Source organism: Thunnus maccoyii, chromosome 9 (assembly GCF_910596095.1).
Source record: "Thunnus maccoyii chromosome 9, fThuMac1.1, whole genome shotgun sequence".
In the NCBI taxonomy this organism is placed as follows: domain Eukaryota; kingdom Metazoa; phylum Chordata; class Actinopteri; order Scombriformes; family Scombridae; genus Thunnus; species Thunnus maccoyii.
Genome location: NC_056541.1, coordinates 20,884,641 through 20,900,681, shown reverse-complemented (window position 1 = coordinate 20,900,681; position 16,041 = coordinate 20,884,641). Strand labels below are relative to the sequence as shown.

Sequence of the window (16,041 nt, the reverse complement as noted above, 5' to 3'; positions counted from 1 at the left end):
TTCATCCCATTGATTGATTGATTGATTGATTGACTTTACAATGGCATTAAGATTAGGAGATGCCTTCTATCCAGGAATGTTTTCCCTCTTAAAAGCAGAAAAGAGACATGAGATCCTCCACAGTCACTTTCAACAAAGTACACTATTTTACATGGACATTTTCTGCCCTTTAAAATTCATTGATGATATTGCTACTATTAAGTTATTGTTAAGGACAAGTTTCCTGTTAGCAAAACTTTTTCATCTATATGTCAAACTAGAATATGTGCTTCCTGCCAAATTTGAACTTATCGTGTATCTTAAAGCCACTTGCACAGTATGTTATGGTTCATTTATAGCACTAGTCATTTCCATTCAGCTTCAAACAATATTGAACCAACTACTCAAGTCGAAGACTTTGTTTTAAAATATCTGATACTTGCTATTGCCAATAAACACAACACAATCCTGTCCCAGGTGGCAACGGGGCTGGGGCTTGTGTTCCCTGGCTGACACCGTTGTCTCCATCTGCTCAAACCTTAATAATGCAAATGTAACATTACTGAATGATGTCTTCATATTCATAACTAATTGATTTGCAACTTATCCCAAAATAAATTAAACTTCTATTATGTAATGCAGGAGAATCTCTGGGCTGCACTGTATAAATCCCAGGTAAGAAGAACAAGAGGACTGACTGAGCTTTAAAAGTGTTAAGAGGGATATTAACACTAAATGCTCTCCGCCAAGAGTGGAATTGAGTCCATGAGCAGTCACAGAGTGTTGGCTGAAAAGTGAAGACTTCTCATAAGTAGTGCCAGAGACATTTAAAACACCCATTATCACATTTTTGGCCACTTTTTCAATAGCCACTATGATGGAGAGAGAATTTCAATGAGTCAAATTACTAAGAGCTTCTCTTCAACCCTAATCCCCTTTTTACAGGACAATGTTGTCCTAAAAGGTCAAACATTGTTAGAAATACACAATAAAAATAAATAAAATGAAAGAAGTATATTTCCACAGCAGTCTTGTAAGTCATAAAAGTAATATTGCTCTGCCACTGTGGTAATTTTTCAGCCAGAGGGTGTGTCAGTGCCTCTAAACGACACCTGATTGATTGCTGTCTAGAGAATTAGGAAAGCCTAATTTTGTGGCTGACTTACCATCAAGTTTGTCGACATAACAGTATACGTCATAGGTGTCTGTGGGTTTCCTGGTTCCATATGACCTAATGCCAGGTTTAGTCAGTAGGTTGCCATAACAGCCCTTCCTTGGCTTTGTAATTGGGTATCTGTACAGATAGAGAATTGAAGAGTCATTATAACACATAGGTCAAATCATCTTATCTTTGTGAAAAAGCATTTTACAACACTTCATAAAACAAGTAAACACATATTGTTGAATAGCAGTGTTGTTTAAAAGACATGGCTTGACCACAGAGAATTTAAATCCAACTAACCTCACTGTCTGGTCAGCAATCCAGCCTGCATCACACTGATCAAAGCCATCCTCATAGGCTGCTTTCAGTTGGTCATATGTCGCAATGGTTGCTCCAATGTTTTGGCAAGCCTGGACGGCATTCTGGTAGTCGAAAGTGTACCTGCTGATGCTTGCCCGGTAATGAAAGACAACGCCTGGCAAGAAATAGTAAAAAAACAATCAACACCTAAGTATGAAACATAATGAAGTTTTGTACAAAAACGTGAACAAAGTAATCTGTAATTTAACAACATAATTTCAGTGCTGTAAATTATGGCAAATGTCTTATAAAGTACACACATGAGTGAAACTGTGTCTCAGTTTATTTGGAAAAGAAGAACTTTGCAATAAACCAAGATGATAAGCAAAATACAGTTTACCACAAATGAACAAGATAACTGCAGATGATGCTACAGCCCCGAAATCCCCATATTTATGGACAGTAAACAGATGCAAAAGATATGATTGATGGTCCTAATTAACATTGCAGATAGTTAGAAAAGAGGTTGTGCAAATTATAAACCACTGAAAACCAAAACTATCCCACTATCCCCCCAACCCAACCCATGTTTTTTACATCCCCAAAACACGAGTTATATCTCCCAGAATACTTCTCAAGTGAGAATATGTCCCCATATTTATGGACAATAAACAGATGCAAAAGATATGATTGATGGTCCTAATTAACATTGCAGATAGTTAGAAAAGAGGTTGTGCAGATTATAAACCACTGAAAACCAAAATTATCCCACTATCCCCCCACCCCACCCATGATTTTTACATCCCCAAAACACGAGTTATATCTCCCAGAATACTTCTTAAGTGAGAATATGTAGAATACATATAATGACACTAGGTATGGACTGGCAACTTCCCCCATGGAGACTATACCTTTTGGCTTTGAGTGTGCAGTAATGTTACATTATCATATACATAATTTAACCATAACCATACATAATTGTGTAAATTTCATGAGGGACTTTGGGAAAAAAAACTTGGTGGCACTCACTGAGTGCCAAACTAAGAGAAAAATCTCCCCTGACAAGGTGGCACCCAAGATGACAGAGATGCATGACGTTATGTCATAGCTTTTGCTCTGCCCATACCAACATCTGGAACACCTATAATTGGGCTCCAATTGGTGATTGGGTTAGATGAATATTGGAATTAAAACATTGCAGTACTTATGATATGGACAGTGTACCAAACTCTCATCTGACTCTTTTTACATCGCCTCTAAAATAAGAACAACTGAAAACTGTGGTTACTCTGCGTAACTACTGGGTAGCTGCTACTATCAAAGCAAGCAGAAGGGCGTCCATAGTTCTCTCATATGGTTTACATTTCAATCATCACTTGTATTGCATTTCACTATTATTAAGCCCTTGCTGCAACCCCCCTCTACAATCAGAGAGTATCTTGGGAGAAGCAATTTTAGAGTCTTTTGTCTGATTCCAGCATGACCTGGGAAGGATAACATGAACTTCTTACCGTTGACATCGAGGTTAACTATATCTTGGGTGTCTTCAATGCCGTACATCACCTCACAGCGATAAGTGCCTGCGTCACTGGCACGTAGCTTGACCACTGTCAACGAGGCATCTCCCACATCATCGGGGTGACTAGGCACTGATACACGGTTCCTGTAGCTGGAGCCTATCTTGATGACCCCATTTTGTGCCACCAGCACTGTTGATTCCACTTCTCCCTCTATTTTGGTCCATTTGATACGCAAGTAATCTTGGGTATAAATGGCTGCTCCATTGGGACTAATGACTGGTGCTGAGGTTGGGATGTTAGAGAAGAAGCAGGGAAGATTTACCTTCCCTGAGAGTGACCCAGTGACTGGTCTCATTATGGATAATACATTGGAGGCTGAAAGGCAAAAGACAAACAAAAGGGTTACTATAAACACAGTTTCAATTCATATTAATTCACTCACAACTGTATTTTTTGATTATTTTTTGCTGCTCTTCATTTCTCTTCATTTATGTATCCTCTCTTTACTGCCTGACTCATTTACATTGACAGGGTGTGACAACTACACCCAAACCATTAAAAAAACTTGCATCATGGCCTGAAAGTGGTTCTTGGAAAGTCAAACCTCATTCTTAAAATGATGGGTGTGGAAACAAATTTAACACTGACTGTAATGTATGTACAACATGTTTGCATTGAGTTAATGGTGATTGGTTAAACAGGTTGCATCACTTCATGTTATGCCACCGCTGGGTTCTGTGTATGTTAGTCATCCTTCTCAAACAATCCTTCCTTCAGCTACAGGACTAATTGATGATGACAGGTAGACCCACATAAAAAGCAGTGAAATATGTCATCAGCATGCAGCACACTGGACAATATGTCTTCCACCTCTCATGACTATTTTATTCTCAACAGAAAAAGTACTTCTGATGTTAGACACCTACATTGGTGTACATGGGTATCGATATTAAATTAATCCTACGTCTTAAATTACTGCAAAACCAGACAAGGTAACGGTTACTATGTTTAATCCCCTCTGAGCCCTGTCTAAGCTGGTGACTGTATCTCAGTCTCATTCCACCTCTGTGTGATGAAGCAAACCAAAGGGGATATCAGACAGGAAGCCAGACACAAATGAATGGCAACAGGCTGAATCACATTTAGCACTGTGAAGAGGAAGAAGATTTACTTGTTTTTTTTTTCTTTTTTGTAGGGGGGGGAGGGGGGGTTCACAAGGAACAATGTAGGGAATGCTCTGGAAACAGTGGTGAGACCGCCCCAGAGGCATGATTGTGTGTGCTTTAACAGAGGGCCTTATTAGGATGAGGGGTGAGACCAGCTGTTATTTCCAGACTGGAAACAGAGTCTAATTGAAAGGTGTCTATCCATACCCAGAGACAGAGAGAGGGACCAGGGGCCAGGAGAGCCAGAGGGGCCGGGTGGACCCGAAATGCAAACCTCCATTGCCAACACTGTCACCTTCAACTCTGAGTAGAGTCTCACAGGTTTCACAAGAAGAAGACTGTGAGGGGCTTATCACAGTCTGCTACTTTGAGAAGAGAGTAAAACCTTAATGCTGTGAGGCAACACTGACACATCACTCAGTTCGCTGCAGATAAGCGGTAGAGTATAACCACACCACCTGAATGTGACCATGTCATATTGACTTTATGTACGGTGAAACACACAGGTAGAGAGAGGTAAGGAATTTTTTTTTAAAAAATGAAGATAGAGTGATGGAGAAAAGTGACTGAGAATGAGAAAGAGGCAGACTTACCTGTTGCAGTTGCAGTTTCACAGAGAAAAGATAACCACAGGATGTGCTTTATATTTAGTATCATCTGTTGGTGAAAGTAAAAAAAAAAGGGTGCATTAAGAAGCAATTCATACAGATTTCCTTTTTGTGGTGTTTCTTTTTTTTTCTTTTATTGCATCCATACTTTCTTAGGGAGTTACAGATTCATCAATTCAAGAATTTTTCTGAATGGGTTTCAGCAAAATTCAACATCTATTCTTCATCTAAACAAAGCAGAAATATAAAATATCCAGACATCAGTGCAGCTCAAAATCTTTTTTAGAAAATGAGAAACTCAACCAGGATCACATAGATTACATAAACTTTTATAAAGCATTTTTTCTTGATATTAATGGATTGAGCTCCCTCATTAAAATATGTCCACACTTTATAGAACAGTAAAACAATTCAAAAGTCATTGGACACAAGGAGGCTGAAATGGCATTTAATAGGCTTATGTTTTCAGTGAAGTTGTGGGTGGCAGGGCTGATAGGTTAAGCTTCCTGTGGGGTCGGTCTGCAGAGTTTTTGGAGACAGGAGGACAGAGAGCAGTGAGCCCCCCGCCCTCATTTGCACCCCACTGTATAAACACAAGTGGTGGGTCACATTGGGAGATGCAAACTGTTATTCTCTATAAAAACGAGACACTTGCTATTTAATGGCAACTGACAATGACAAAAGAGCATCATCTAAAATATTGCAGCCTGTGATTGTATTTTATTGCCACCGCTCCCAAACGTCTATCCACAGTCAACAGACCCACCCAAATGAAAACTAAATGAAATGAGGGAGAAAATAAGAGCAAGAAATCAGGTCAAATAACGAATTACATATTCTGCTGTGTTTATTGATGTAAATGTATTTTTAATGCACACAATGATGTGCGCAAACTTCAGGCAGCTGCAGAAGGTTTTCTAGGAATCCGAAAAAAAGAATAATTCAGAGGAGGATCAGCACTTGGGCATCACACAGGCGTATAATTGGTTACAGATTTTTGGAGCCAGTGGTCCTTTATGTGCAACACCAAGATGCTCCCTGCTATGAAATACAAATAATTATCAGCCACTGGGAGCTGATGCTGATACTGTCATCCAGTGAGAAATGTATTAAAATTTCGACTTTTGGTTTTGGTGTTGTTTCTGTAACTTTTTTTTCTCCCCTCAAAGAAACACCTGCTGTTTGTGGATGCTGGAAGGAAGAGTGGACAGGTTAATTTGTTAACTTGATAACTAAATTGTATGCTGTGAATCAAAAAGTACCGAAGTACTCTCCAATCTGCAGTGCTGATTTTGGAAACTCGCTTGCCTCGCTCAGTAGCGGGATACACCAGTGAAGGTTAACTAAGGACAACACGGCATCATTGGGTGCGTTCCTGTTAAATAATGTGTCGAGTGAGAAAAACTTCCCCTTGGACCAAACCCTAACTTAAAGAGATTAAAATATATAAAATGTTGCACATTGAGAAAAGAATATGCCAACTATGGCATTAATTGCAATTCTCAGGCTTTTAGCAATAGTCTCAATTCATAGTTCAGTTCATACTAAAAATACTGAAAAAAATACTTACGTTGAAAGATGTTTTATTCCATAAAATGTGCAAATGACTATGTGTGCCCTTAAATCCAGTTAGTCCCAGTGCGTAACATGCGTGCGTAAAAAGTGCCCAAATATGTCCACTCCAAATCGGCGCAACAGCACTTATCCCCCCGGTGCGCCTTTCCCTTCTCCTTGATGCTCCAAAGTTGCTGGGTACAGCTCCGGGATGATCCTGGTTCTGAACGGAGCGACAGAAACCGTGAAGTGCTGGCAAGCAACAAGTTCAATTTTGCCTAACGCACACTGTTATTTCGTCAGTGTTAGAGAGGCGGGGCAGTGCCCATCTGAAAAGTGAATGAGACACCTTGGGGAGGAGGAAAATATACTTAATTTGGCCCTATGCCTGAGAGGTACATCCTCATCCAATCAGACTCTTCCGACATCACGCCGGTTATTTCTACAGGTAACACATCCGTCATTTTAGGGTGAGTGCATCTTCATTTCAGAACGCTAAATCTGATATTTTCAAAGCTGCATAAATGTAATCAGATGTAAAATAAATTATATCATTTTTTCTCAAATGTTTATAGGTGTGTCATGTTTATATCATTTGCTGTATCAACAACTAATTAAGTCTCTCATTGGTGCCCTGCTTAAAGCGCGCCAGTCATATCCAAGGGTGCGCAATGGAAACAGGGTGGTGCAGACATGTCCTTCACTCTTAAATTTGAGTCACAACTCACTGTTGTTTCCAACAACACATTTCTGTCAATACTGTGAAGAAGTTCTTCTCATCCATCCTACTGAAGCATTTGGACCATTTATGAAGTCGCATCTGTCATGTGTATCTGGACTTCACAGAAAAAAAAAGTCAATCAAGTTTGCCCTGAGAATAAGTTCAGTTCAGTTATTTTAGACACAAGTTTTAACTGGAGTGTCATTGTGTGTTTGCATGTATAAATTATACAGAGTGTGTTTAGGAGAAACTTGGATATCTATAGAAATGGATCATCTCTAATGGGAATTGGTGATCAGTGATCAGTGATCAACATGACTGAAGTGGTGAGGAGTCAGAAAATAGTGCTTAACTAAAACCTCTGTGCTTGGCTTTTCCACAGGGGGGAGAGGCTGGACCACAGTTTATCAACTCTTGCTTAATAATCACCACGATTGGTTACTGCTAGATAGAGAGGAGGGCTTAGCTGAGTGAGTGAGGTGTGCCTGCCTGTGTGTGTGTGTGTGTGTGTGTGTGTGTGTGTGTGTGTGTGTGTGTGTGTGTGTGTGTGTGTGTGTGGGAGGTAATCTGCTGTCTGGCAGTGATTATACCTCCAAGGAGTGTGGGTCTAAGGCACGTCTCTTCCGGTTGGTCTTTGACATCTCAGAGACAAAAACAAACAAACAAAAAAAAAACCAATATAATAATCAAACCATACTGAGCAAACTTCTTTTTTTTAGAGTATAGCATAAAGAATTCCCTTTGAGCCAATGACACCTTAGTCATTGAGTCACACTGTCTAATAAAGAAGACAGAGTAGCCCAACTTAATGAGGTCTAGTCTATAATAAATCTACGGAAGAATACCTTAAAAGGAAATAATTCAAGAGTTGTTTGTGTTAACTTACTGTATATTTAGTGGTTTCTGTAAGATTTTCAACATCTTAACCAAGAGTTGTATGTCTGTCATTTCGCTTTATAATTACACAACACAGAGTTGTGTAAGACTGCATAACCCTAACTTAGGTCTATAAGGTGAGCATGATTGACTATTTCTCTTTTTCATTTAGTTCTGTGCAAAAACGAATCAGTTTTCAGTTTTTCAGTTGTTTTTCAACAAAAAATTCAGATTTTTCTCTACATACCTGACATAGAGGCCTTTTTTTATTTCAACAGTTCAACGCCATGAACAAGCTCCGCAGAAAGTTACACAAAGGTGCCATGTTAATAGTGTACCTTAATGACAGCCTCTAAGAGACACATAGACTTCTGTATGTGGATCAAAACTGACAGGCAGGTCTGGCTGCTGGCTCTAGCAGTACACTCTAATTGTTCAAAATCATGGTGTTGTCTTCTGAAGCCTCTCACGCTAGCTGAGAGTCAGAGCAGAGGTGATAAGCCTCTGACAGAAAAGGTTGCCCCTGTAGCCCAAGGGCCCTTGTAAAAAATTGTATAGGTGCCTTTTCCATACCAATCATCGCAGGGCTCAGCACCAGTACATCTCTACAAGGCTGGACTGGTCTGGACGGCTGGACTTTGAGAAAGAGAGGAGACGAGGGAAGCACTGGGTGAGATAGAAATGGAGGGATAAAGTTAACAGGTTGTCAGTATTTGGGAAAATGACTTCTTCATATCTTCAGTATCAGCTGTTTGAGGCATGTTTGAACTCTGGGCATGCAGAGGAAACAAAGGTACATCTATTGCAATCGATAATAGACTCTGACAAAGACAGATTGCATGCTGATGACACAGCTCCAAGTAACAGCTTTCATAACTAAACTTGACACAGCGCTGAAAATGACCTGATTCTGGGTGGAATTTACCACCTGACCCCGACATAATTAACGACAACTCAGTTTTGGAGTTACGGGAATCATTTTGTCATTTTACTGCTTTACCTTCTTAACTGAGTCATCGTTAAGTTAAAAGTTGCAAGTCACTTACTGCTGTGTAAAAAGTCTCTACTATATGTGTAACTGTGGATCGCCTGTTGCCTTTCAGTGCTCAGTAAATCAATGAGTCAGAGAGCCAATCAAAGAGTGTTTGATCCTGGTGATCCGCTGCGTGGGCCCCAAGATGACCCACATATCACATGACCTATAAAGGTGGTCTACCTCCGGCCCCATGCCACCTCAGACGGCATAAAAGGAGCGTTAAATTTCTCTGGCCCCAAGGGATCTCTCTTACTGAAACTCTCAGTTCTGGAGGTCAAAAGCTGTTCTGATTTTAATGCGTTTTATTGATTACATACTGTACAATTCACAGTGACCTTCAAGATCTAGATGTTTCTTTGGTTCTGTAAAAGGGAATCCTCCAATATGATATGTTTGCTGTATAAATAAACTAAAAGACACCAACAACTTGCACTCACTAAGATTACAAAATGACTCTTCTGAGCATTTCAGGAGAAAAGTGAATGAATAAATAATAGTGTGGAACAAGCTGTACAATTAAAATGATAAACAAAAGCCAAATGTGTGAGCAAAACAAGAAAGCTTGTTGTGATTTCCCAAGGTAAGGCAATGCATGTATTTTTTTGTGAGTGAATCCCCTGTTTAGAGCAGAAAATGTGGGAAAATTAAGTTGCCTCTGGACAGACGTGAACCCTGATCCTTTGGAGCCAAGTGTGGAGGCCCAGACCACCGAGGCTGATCCCTTCAGCTTTAGAGAGAGGCCAAAAGAGGTACGCGACAGCACACTGACCGATTTTAATCATGTTTCTTCAAACCAATTTAGGTCAATGTATGTTTTGCTTACTTATATTTATATTTAGTGATATTGTCTGTAGAGAAATACAAGACAGCTTAAGAAGAAAGTATTTGTGCATGCAGTTTAGAGCCTGACTGATGTGGGATTTTTTTAGGCTGACGAGGACTTGTCAGAGCCACTGTTCTCAGCTACTGGACTCCAACTGGATTGTTGGTTTTGTTTTGTTTTTTTCCATAAATAGCTTGTAACATTGTGCAAGAACATTTTGTTTCTAAGATTTTATTACTCAGAGTTGTGATCAAAATTTTAACAAATAACGCAACATTTGAGCAAATGTAGGAACCTCTCCTTCTTTGATTTAAATTAGCCTATACATTCTCAGCATATACATTATTTATTTGGATAGACTACACCACTAGTTGTCTCCTATTCCTATCACATCTCAAACTTTTTAAGTACGAAGGACAACAGTAGGACAACAGTATGATGTGTACTGAATGGGAACTCTTGACTTGGTCTCGAGCCTATTTAGACTCAGTCTCGACTCAGATTTAACATAATTGGTCTTTTGAACAATCAACTAATCAAGCTATTTAAAACTATTAATGAAGACATTAACACAGAGAAAACAGCATATTTTGAACAGTAAACTTGACCTATTAAATCACTATAAAAACAAATATATACTCAAATACAACTAAGATATTTGGAATATTGAACTTGATAAGAATACATAAAAATGCACACAACATTTTTGATACCAGTTTGGTTGACAAAATCAGTATGTTGATACATAAGTCATTTTCTAATTCAAGTTAGTGCTGTCCTGGTGGTCTATGAGAACAAGAAGCCATGGTTTAAAGGAAATTACTAGTATATCTGTTGTTCAGATATACTAGTACTTAACCTTGCTACAGCCAAGTCTAACATGTTAAAAATAGATGTTACAGTAAATACAACTAGCTGTTACAGTAAACTATGTCCTGTGTTTTAATAGAAACACAACCAGACAGCAGCAGAATACCACTCTTCTTCCCAGCCAACCACACCCGCTCGTTTCTATGCTTCCGAACATAAAAATAATTGAAAGGAAAAAGAAAGAAAAGAAAAAGAAAGGGCTGGACACTGCCATAGTGAGGAAGAGTGTGCAGTCACACAACTGTCTGGAGCCCTCAGCACCAGGTGTCAATCAATGGGCAGGTGTCAATCATTTTGAGACAGCTGGTGGACTATCAGTCAGTCTGAAGGGTGTTAGAGCAATACGTTGGTTTGTCCTGTTGTCCACTAATTGGTGTTTCTAGCGAGAGCCATCAACTTTCCATCCATCTTTCAGCTGGTCTAGCTTTAAATTCTTCATTCACTGGGTGTTTTCTTTCTCTGTACACACTTCTCTCTTTCTCACCTTTTTTCTGTAGCCATGTGACTACAAGACTAGATGAAGGCTCCAAGGCTTATAAAAGTGTAAGTGGTACCTTTCCTACTCCAGCTAGACAGTGGATTGGATGGTAGCTGGGATCTTTTAGGAAAAATGTAGGTTAGGTTAGGTCAAGCTTAAATTTAGCATAGATACTTTTAAAGAAAATCACCTGATAATTGACAGATAAAATCACAGCACATGTTTTCACACCACTGTGGTGAGGCTGAATCACTTGATAAGATGATAAGGCCTGTCTGTACTGCTAAATGTAACACACAAAAACACATTTTCTGTGCTTCAACCACCTAACCCAAATCTCAGCGTCAAAGCTCTAGTGAAGGATATAGTTTAAATTGTGATTGTTTGAGAAGCTCAGCAGACTGGACCTTTATGAATCACTGCATCTGCCACCTTCTAGCAAACCACTTTAATGTGGAAGGAGGACAAAGGAACAAAGACAGAGGAAGTGAATGAGAGGGAGAGAGAGGAGGAAAAGACAAAATGGTTTGATAACCAGAAACAGACCATTCCCACGTCATAGATCTTTGCCAATTGCAGTTAGTATAATGCAATACTGTGGGACCCATTTAATTCTCTAACCTCATCCCCTGTGCTGTAATCAGCTGATACAGTACATACATGACCTCTAGGAAGTCGGGATCACAATTTTTCTAATTAAACTTGGGTGTCATATCTGACAACTTATCACCAAAGTGTGATCTATGACATCTAAAAAATTCCCCTATGGGTGAAATTTCTGGTAGAGTCATTCGTCTCACTGTACTTCAACCACAGAAGAAATGGGTGTGTGAGACAGTTACTCAGCCAGGCAGCAATTAGGCCTACACAAGAGAAGGCAATGTGGACAGCTCAACAATCCTTTGGTCTCTGACCAAGAGGAAGTCAAGATAATAACATAATGCATTCCCAGCCATGAGAGAAAATCAACTCAACTGTAGAAAGTCATTTTGGTTTCTTTGGTTCCAATTACAATTCTCAAGGATGTTTTGGTAAAACTGAAATAAAAATCCATTTTGGTCATCACTTAAAATGCTTGGATAGCATACATAATATTTAAAATTGCTTAGTGGTTACTGTATGTTACTGTACATCTACATACTGTAAGTAGCTACAGGTAGTGCCTCATTCAGAAACATGAAACAACTATATGATGGTGACACATATCAACACACTTGCAAACATCACAAATCATCTTAACAAGCAGAAAAGTGAGTCAGATTTCAACCTTCCCCTCCAATTATAAGAGAGACATGAAAAAGGTGGCAATCATCATAAAAAATGCTTTGTGGAATGGGAATAGGAATATCTATGCATGACTTACTGTGAAATAAAGAAAAAAATATATATCTAAAAGGCACATTTCTACACCAAGTGCTTCACAATGTGAAGAGAAAGTCTCCCTCCAGCACACTCTGCAGCAGGTTGTCATTATCACACACTTAATGTTCAACTACCATCCTTTTAAAACCTGCAGAACATTTGCTTTAATTCAAATAATGAGGCCAATCAGTTCACACTAGCATCTTAAAGGGAAACCACTCATTTTTGTGATGATCAAAGGGCTGTTTTAATGACCGGGTTGAAACAAAGCGCATACTCTTTTGCTACTGGCAAAACTTGAGGACCAATGCAAAAAAGACTATGTGAGTGGAGGACAAGGCAGCAGTAAATGCCACCAAGCAAAGCAGCAAGAGAAGTAATGTGCAGTATATGGCTGTAATATACATATATGAGGCTTTTACTGAATATATGTAAGTAATTACATGTCTTCAAACGCCAAATATACAACTGCACTTAACACTATATCCACAGAACTCAAAGCTTACACATTCGGTTCAAAGAGGTTCAGCAGGAAGACTCACTGCTGGTTTTGTATTGCCCTGAAATATATTCTCTGGGTATCTAACAGCCTGCCCACTGCTTTACTTCCATATGTGTGCCGCCCCCAGCAGAAAATGCAGTGCTGCCCACTGTGAGCAAAAGAAACAACAGGTAATGCAGTCTGACATGATGAGCCCAATAAAACGATTACATTTCTGAGTTAGAAAAAAAAAATCAACAAATGAAGTAGTGTAAAAAGTTCTCTTCTGATCATCAGTCACTGCAGTTTCAATGAATCACAACATTGGGTTGATTCACATACAGTGTAACAAAGAGGGCTGTAGAGTAATAATAATAAGTGGAAACACACACCAAATGATCCAATATGTTCCGAGTGTGACTACTTAACTGTTAGCATTACTCATAATTGAGTATTTGATGATAGAATTTAACAAATAAATTGTCATCTTCAGTTTTCAGGCATTGCTTATGTAAAGCCAAGCCATGTCTTGTTTCAGACATTACAGTGTTAGCGGTGAGAGCACAGCACAGCCTGAAAACAAACAAAGACCACTCTGTCTCACTGCAGCTCTGTGGCGGGAAAGCAGGAAGACTGCTGTCATTTCCCTGGATGATGGGAATCCTACAGGTGCATGCAATAAGTGGGTGACGATGATAAGCAAGTGACTTAATGTTTAATTTCAGGCTGGCACTGGCCATCATTGTTCTCTCACAAACAGTGTCTCACAAATAACCCTTTCAGCTGCACGGGCTGCTGCTAAGCACCTTGGTCTAGAGTGCGCTTGATAGAAGGCCATGTGGTTGTAACTAAGGTTTTATTCCAAAATCCTGGCTCCACTGTGAAGAAAATCAACAGACTATCGGGAATTCACCCGCTTCCACTCAAACATTAGGGACTTAGTCACCAACTTAGTTACCAACTTTAAAAATAATTGATTACTCAAAATGTCATTAAAGCTAGTATGACAAGCCAACAATAAGGGAGTTAATCAATGAAAATCCATCTGGCTCCACAACAAATGGAAGGAACTTGTTGACATGTCACTTTATGCAGCATGGTGCTAAAAAATGTAATCAAATCACTCGGACTGCTGGATGAAAGATTTGAGTGTTTTTTGTTTAACTGGATGGTTTCTATCACATTTCATTTTCTTGAGTTATAAAAAACATGTCCACACAAAGACAGGCACACGGTGATACAGCAGGCATGTAGGAGGTGGCTAGGTATAGTTATCAGATTTCATTTTCCTCAAGCAGTTCATATATCTCCCTATTTTTTAAATATGCTTTACTTTTGTGTTGGTAGAAAGTCAGCTTAAGACATGCAGTCAACTGGTATCTCATGTCATAATGAAATACATCAATACTACAGTCTCTCCTTAATTATTACAGTCTTAAAAGTAATCAATATTCTTCAGGCTACAAGATCTATCATCTGAATATTAAAGGCTTCGACAGTACAGAAACATTAAAGGCATGTTAAAGGGAAAACATGCCTTTATTAAATTAAGACAAATCTAAAACCCAGTGTATAGTATGAAACATCTCAGGACTGAAACAAGTCACATGTCTAAAATCAATGACAGGCTTTCAAGTGAATTTATCTGATCAGGGAAAGGATGCTTCTCATAAAGGTTTGTTGTTTGCATCTTAGACAGTTTATTTAGAAAATGTCACAAAGGCAAATGTACAGTGTAAAATGTTTACTTAAGTCTAAAGCTGACATGAACATGCTTTGTCTTGTGAGACAGTTAACAGTAAATATAATCTAATCATTATATTTCACATATTAAAATCTTATTTCCTCTCCAGCATGTATTTTTTAAAACATTTCCAGAGAACATTTTTAAAATTAAGTAAAAATATATACGTGTTTGAATCAAAAATGAAAATGAAAACAATACAAATGTATTTTTAATTTTTTTTTTTTTTTAAAAAGACACAAATGCCATTTTTAGAATATTTAAAATTAAATCTATAAACATGTTTTTTTGTAATTTTCTAAATGGAACCACTGTCTGAAATATTCAGTATAGTCTCCTAATCTTTCACACGTTTCATCCTCAATCGCACATTGTCATCCATTCATCTGTAAGTTATCCTCATACACTGATCTGCACATCCCTTTATAAAATTGCCATATTGATGGGAAGTGTGGAGGAGAGTGTAACATTCCTGTGGGGATTACTAAACCAGGAAGCGCGTGTTGTGGGATTATCCTGGCGGCCACCCGTTGTCTTCAGGAGTTGAGTAGATATCATCAAAATCATAAAAGACAGCAGGCAGGTCCAGATGTCAAAGGTAGAATGGTCAGATAAAGTCCCTGAGTAGTTCTCCATGGGTTCATTACTGTCAGTGTGAAGACACACTGTGATGACCTCAGGACCTAAAGCTGGTAAGGGAAGAGGTGAGGAGGTGAAGACAGTGAGAGACAAACTAACCCTATTAACCCTCTGCTAAACACCCCTCAGGTAGTTTGGGCCACAGAACATCTACAGAATAAAAGGGCAGATCAAAACGAGAAGAAGTGGGGAGGTCAAATTATCGTTTGCAAAATGCAGGTTTACAAAATGGAAATTAAAGAGTTTCGTTTATTTTCATAATGAAAAGAGGGAGGAAAACATCAGCATGACATGATGAATAAGCAGCAACATAGCAGCTTTAGTGCCTTGGTGACACCCTGTTTTCTGGGTGTAGCCTGATGTCCTTCAGTAGTGTTACTCTTTCTCTGGTCTCACACGGAGCCAAGGCCACGGAGCTTGGCAGCCGGATTTTGAGCTCAGGGTGAAGTCGAACTCTTGAGAAATTGCTTCCATACTCCAGGTCCAGATTCTCTTACACATTCTCCAAGTCATTAGCAGCAATGCCATCAGTTCCAGAGGAAGCACTGGAGGGCGTTAAGTGCCCGTTATCACATGGCCACTTACGCATCTCAGCTAAGTCTTTACGGCAACACTGGTTAGAGCACAAAGTCTGGGGCACATGGTAAATCACGGTGTCATTAATTTGCTCGTCTTTTGATTTATTCAAGACAAGAGACAAGCAGTGAGTGTCTCATGAGAGT

General features: G+C 39.1%; 1 protein-coding gene across 1 annotated transcript in view; it reads right to left on the bottom strand.

The window, feature by feature from the left end:
- The window catches only part of LOC121903452 (versican core protein-like), a 57,820-nt gene that overhangs the window by 39,683 nt on the left and 2,096 nt on the right, over nt 1-16,041 (bottom strand). The window contains exons 2-7 of the mRNA XM_042420473.1: nt 8,460-8,522; nt 7,601-7,651; nt 4,721-4,784; nt 2,953-3,336; nt 1,442-1,616; nt 1,146-1,273 (exon numbers count right to left, since the gene is read on the bottom strand). Of these exons, the coding sequence (XP_042276407.1) occupies nt 1,146-1,273; nt 1,442-1,616; nt 2,953-3,336; nt 4,721-4,784; nt 7,601-7,651 (802 nt within the window). The 5' untranslated portion in view covers nt 8,460-8,522. The remainder of the gene's footprint in view (nt 1-1,145; nt 1,274-1,441; nt 1,617-2,952; nt 3,337-4,720; nt 4,785-7,600; nt 7,652-8,459; nt 8,523-16,041) is intronic.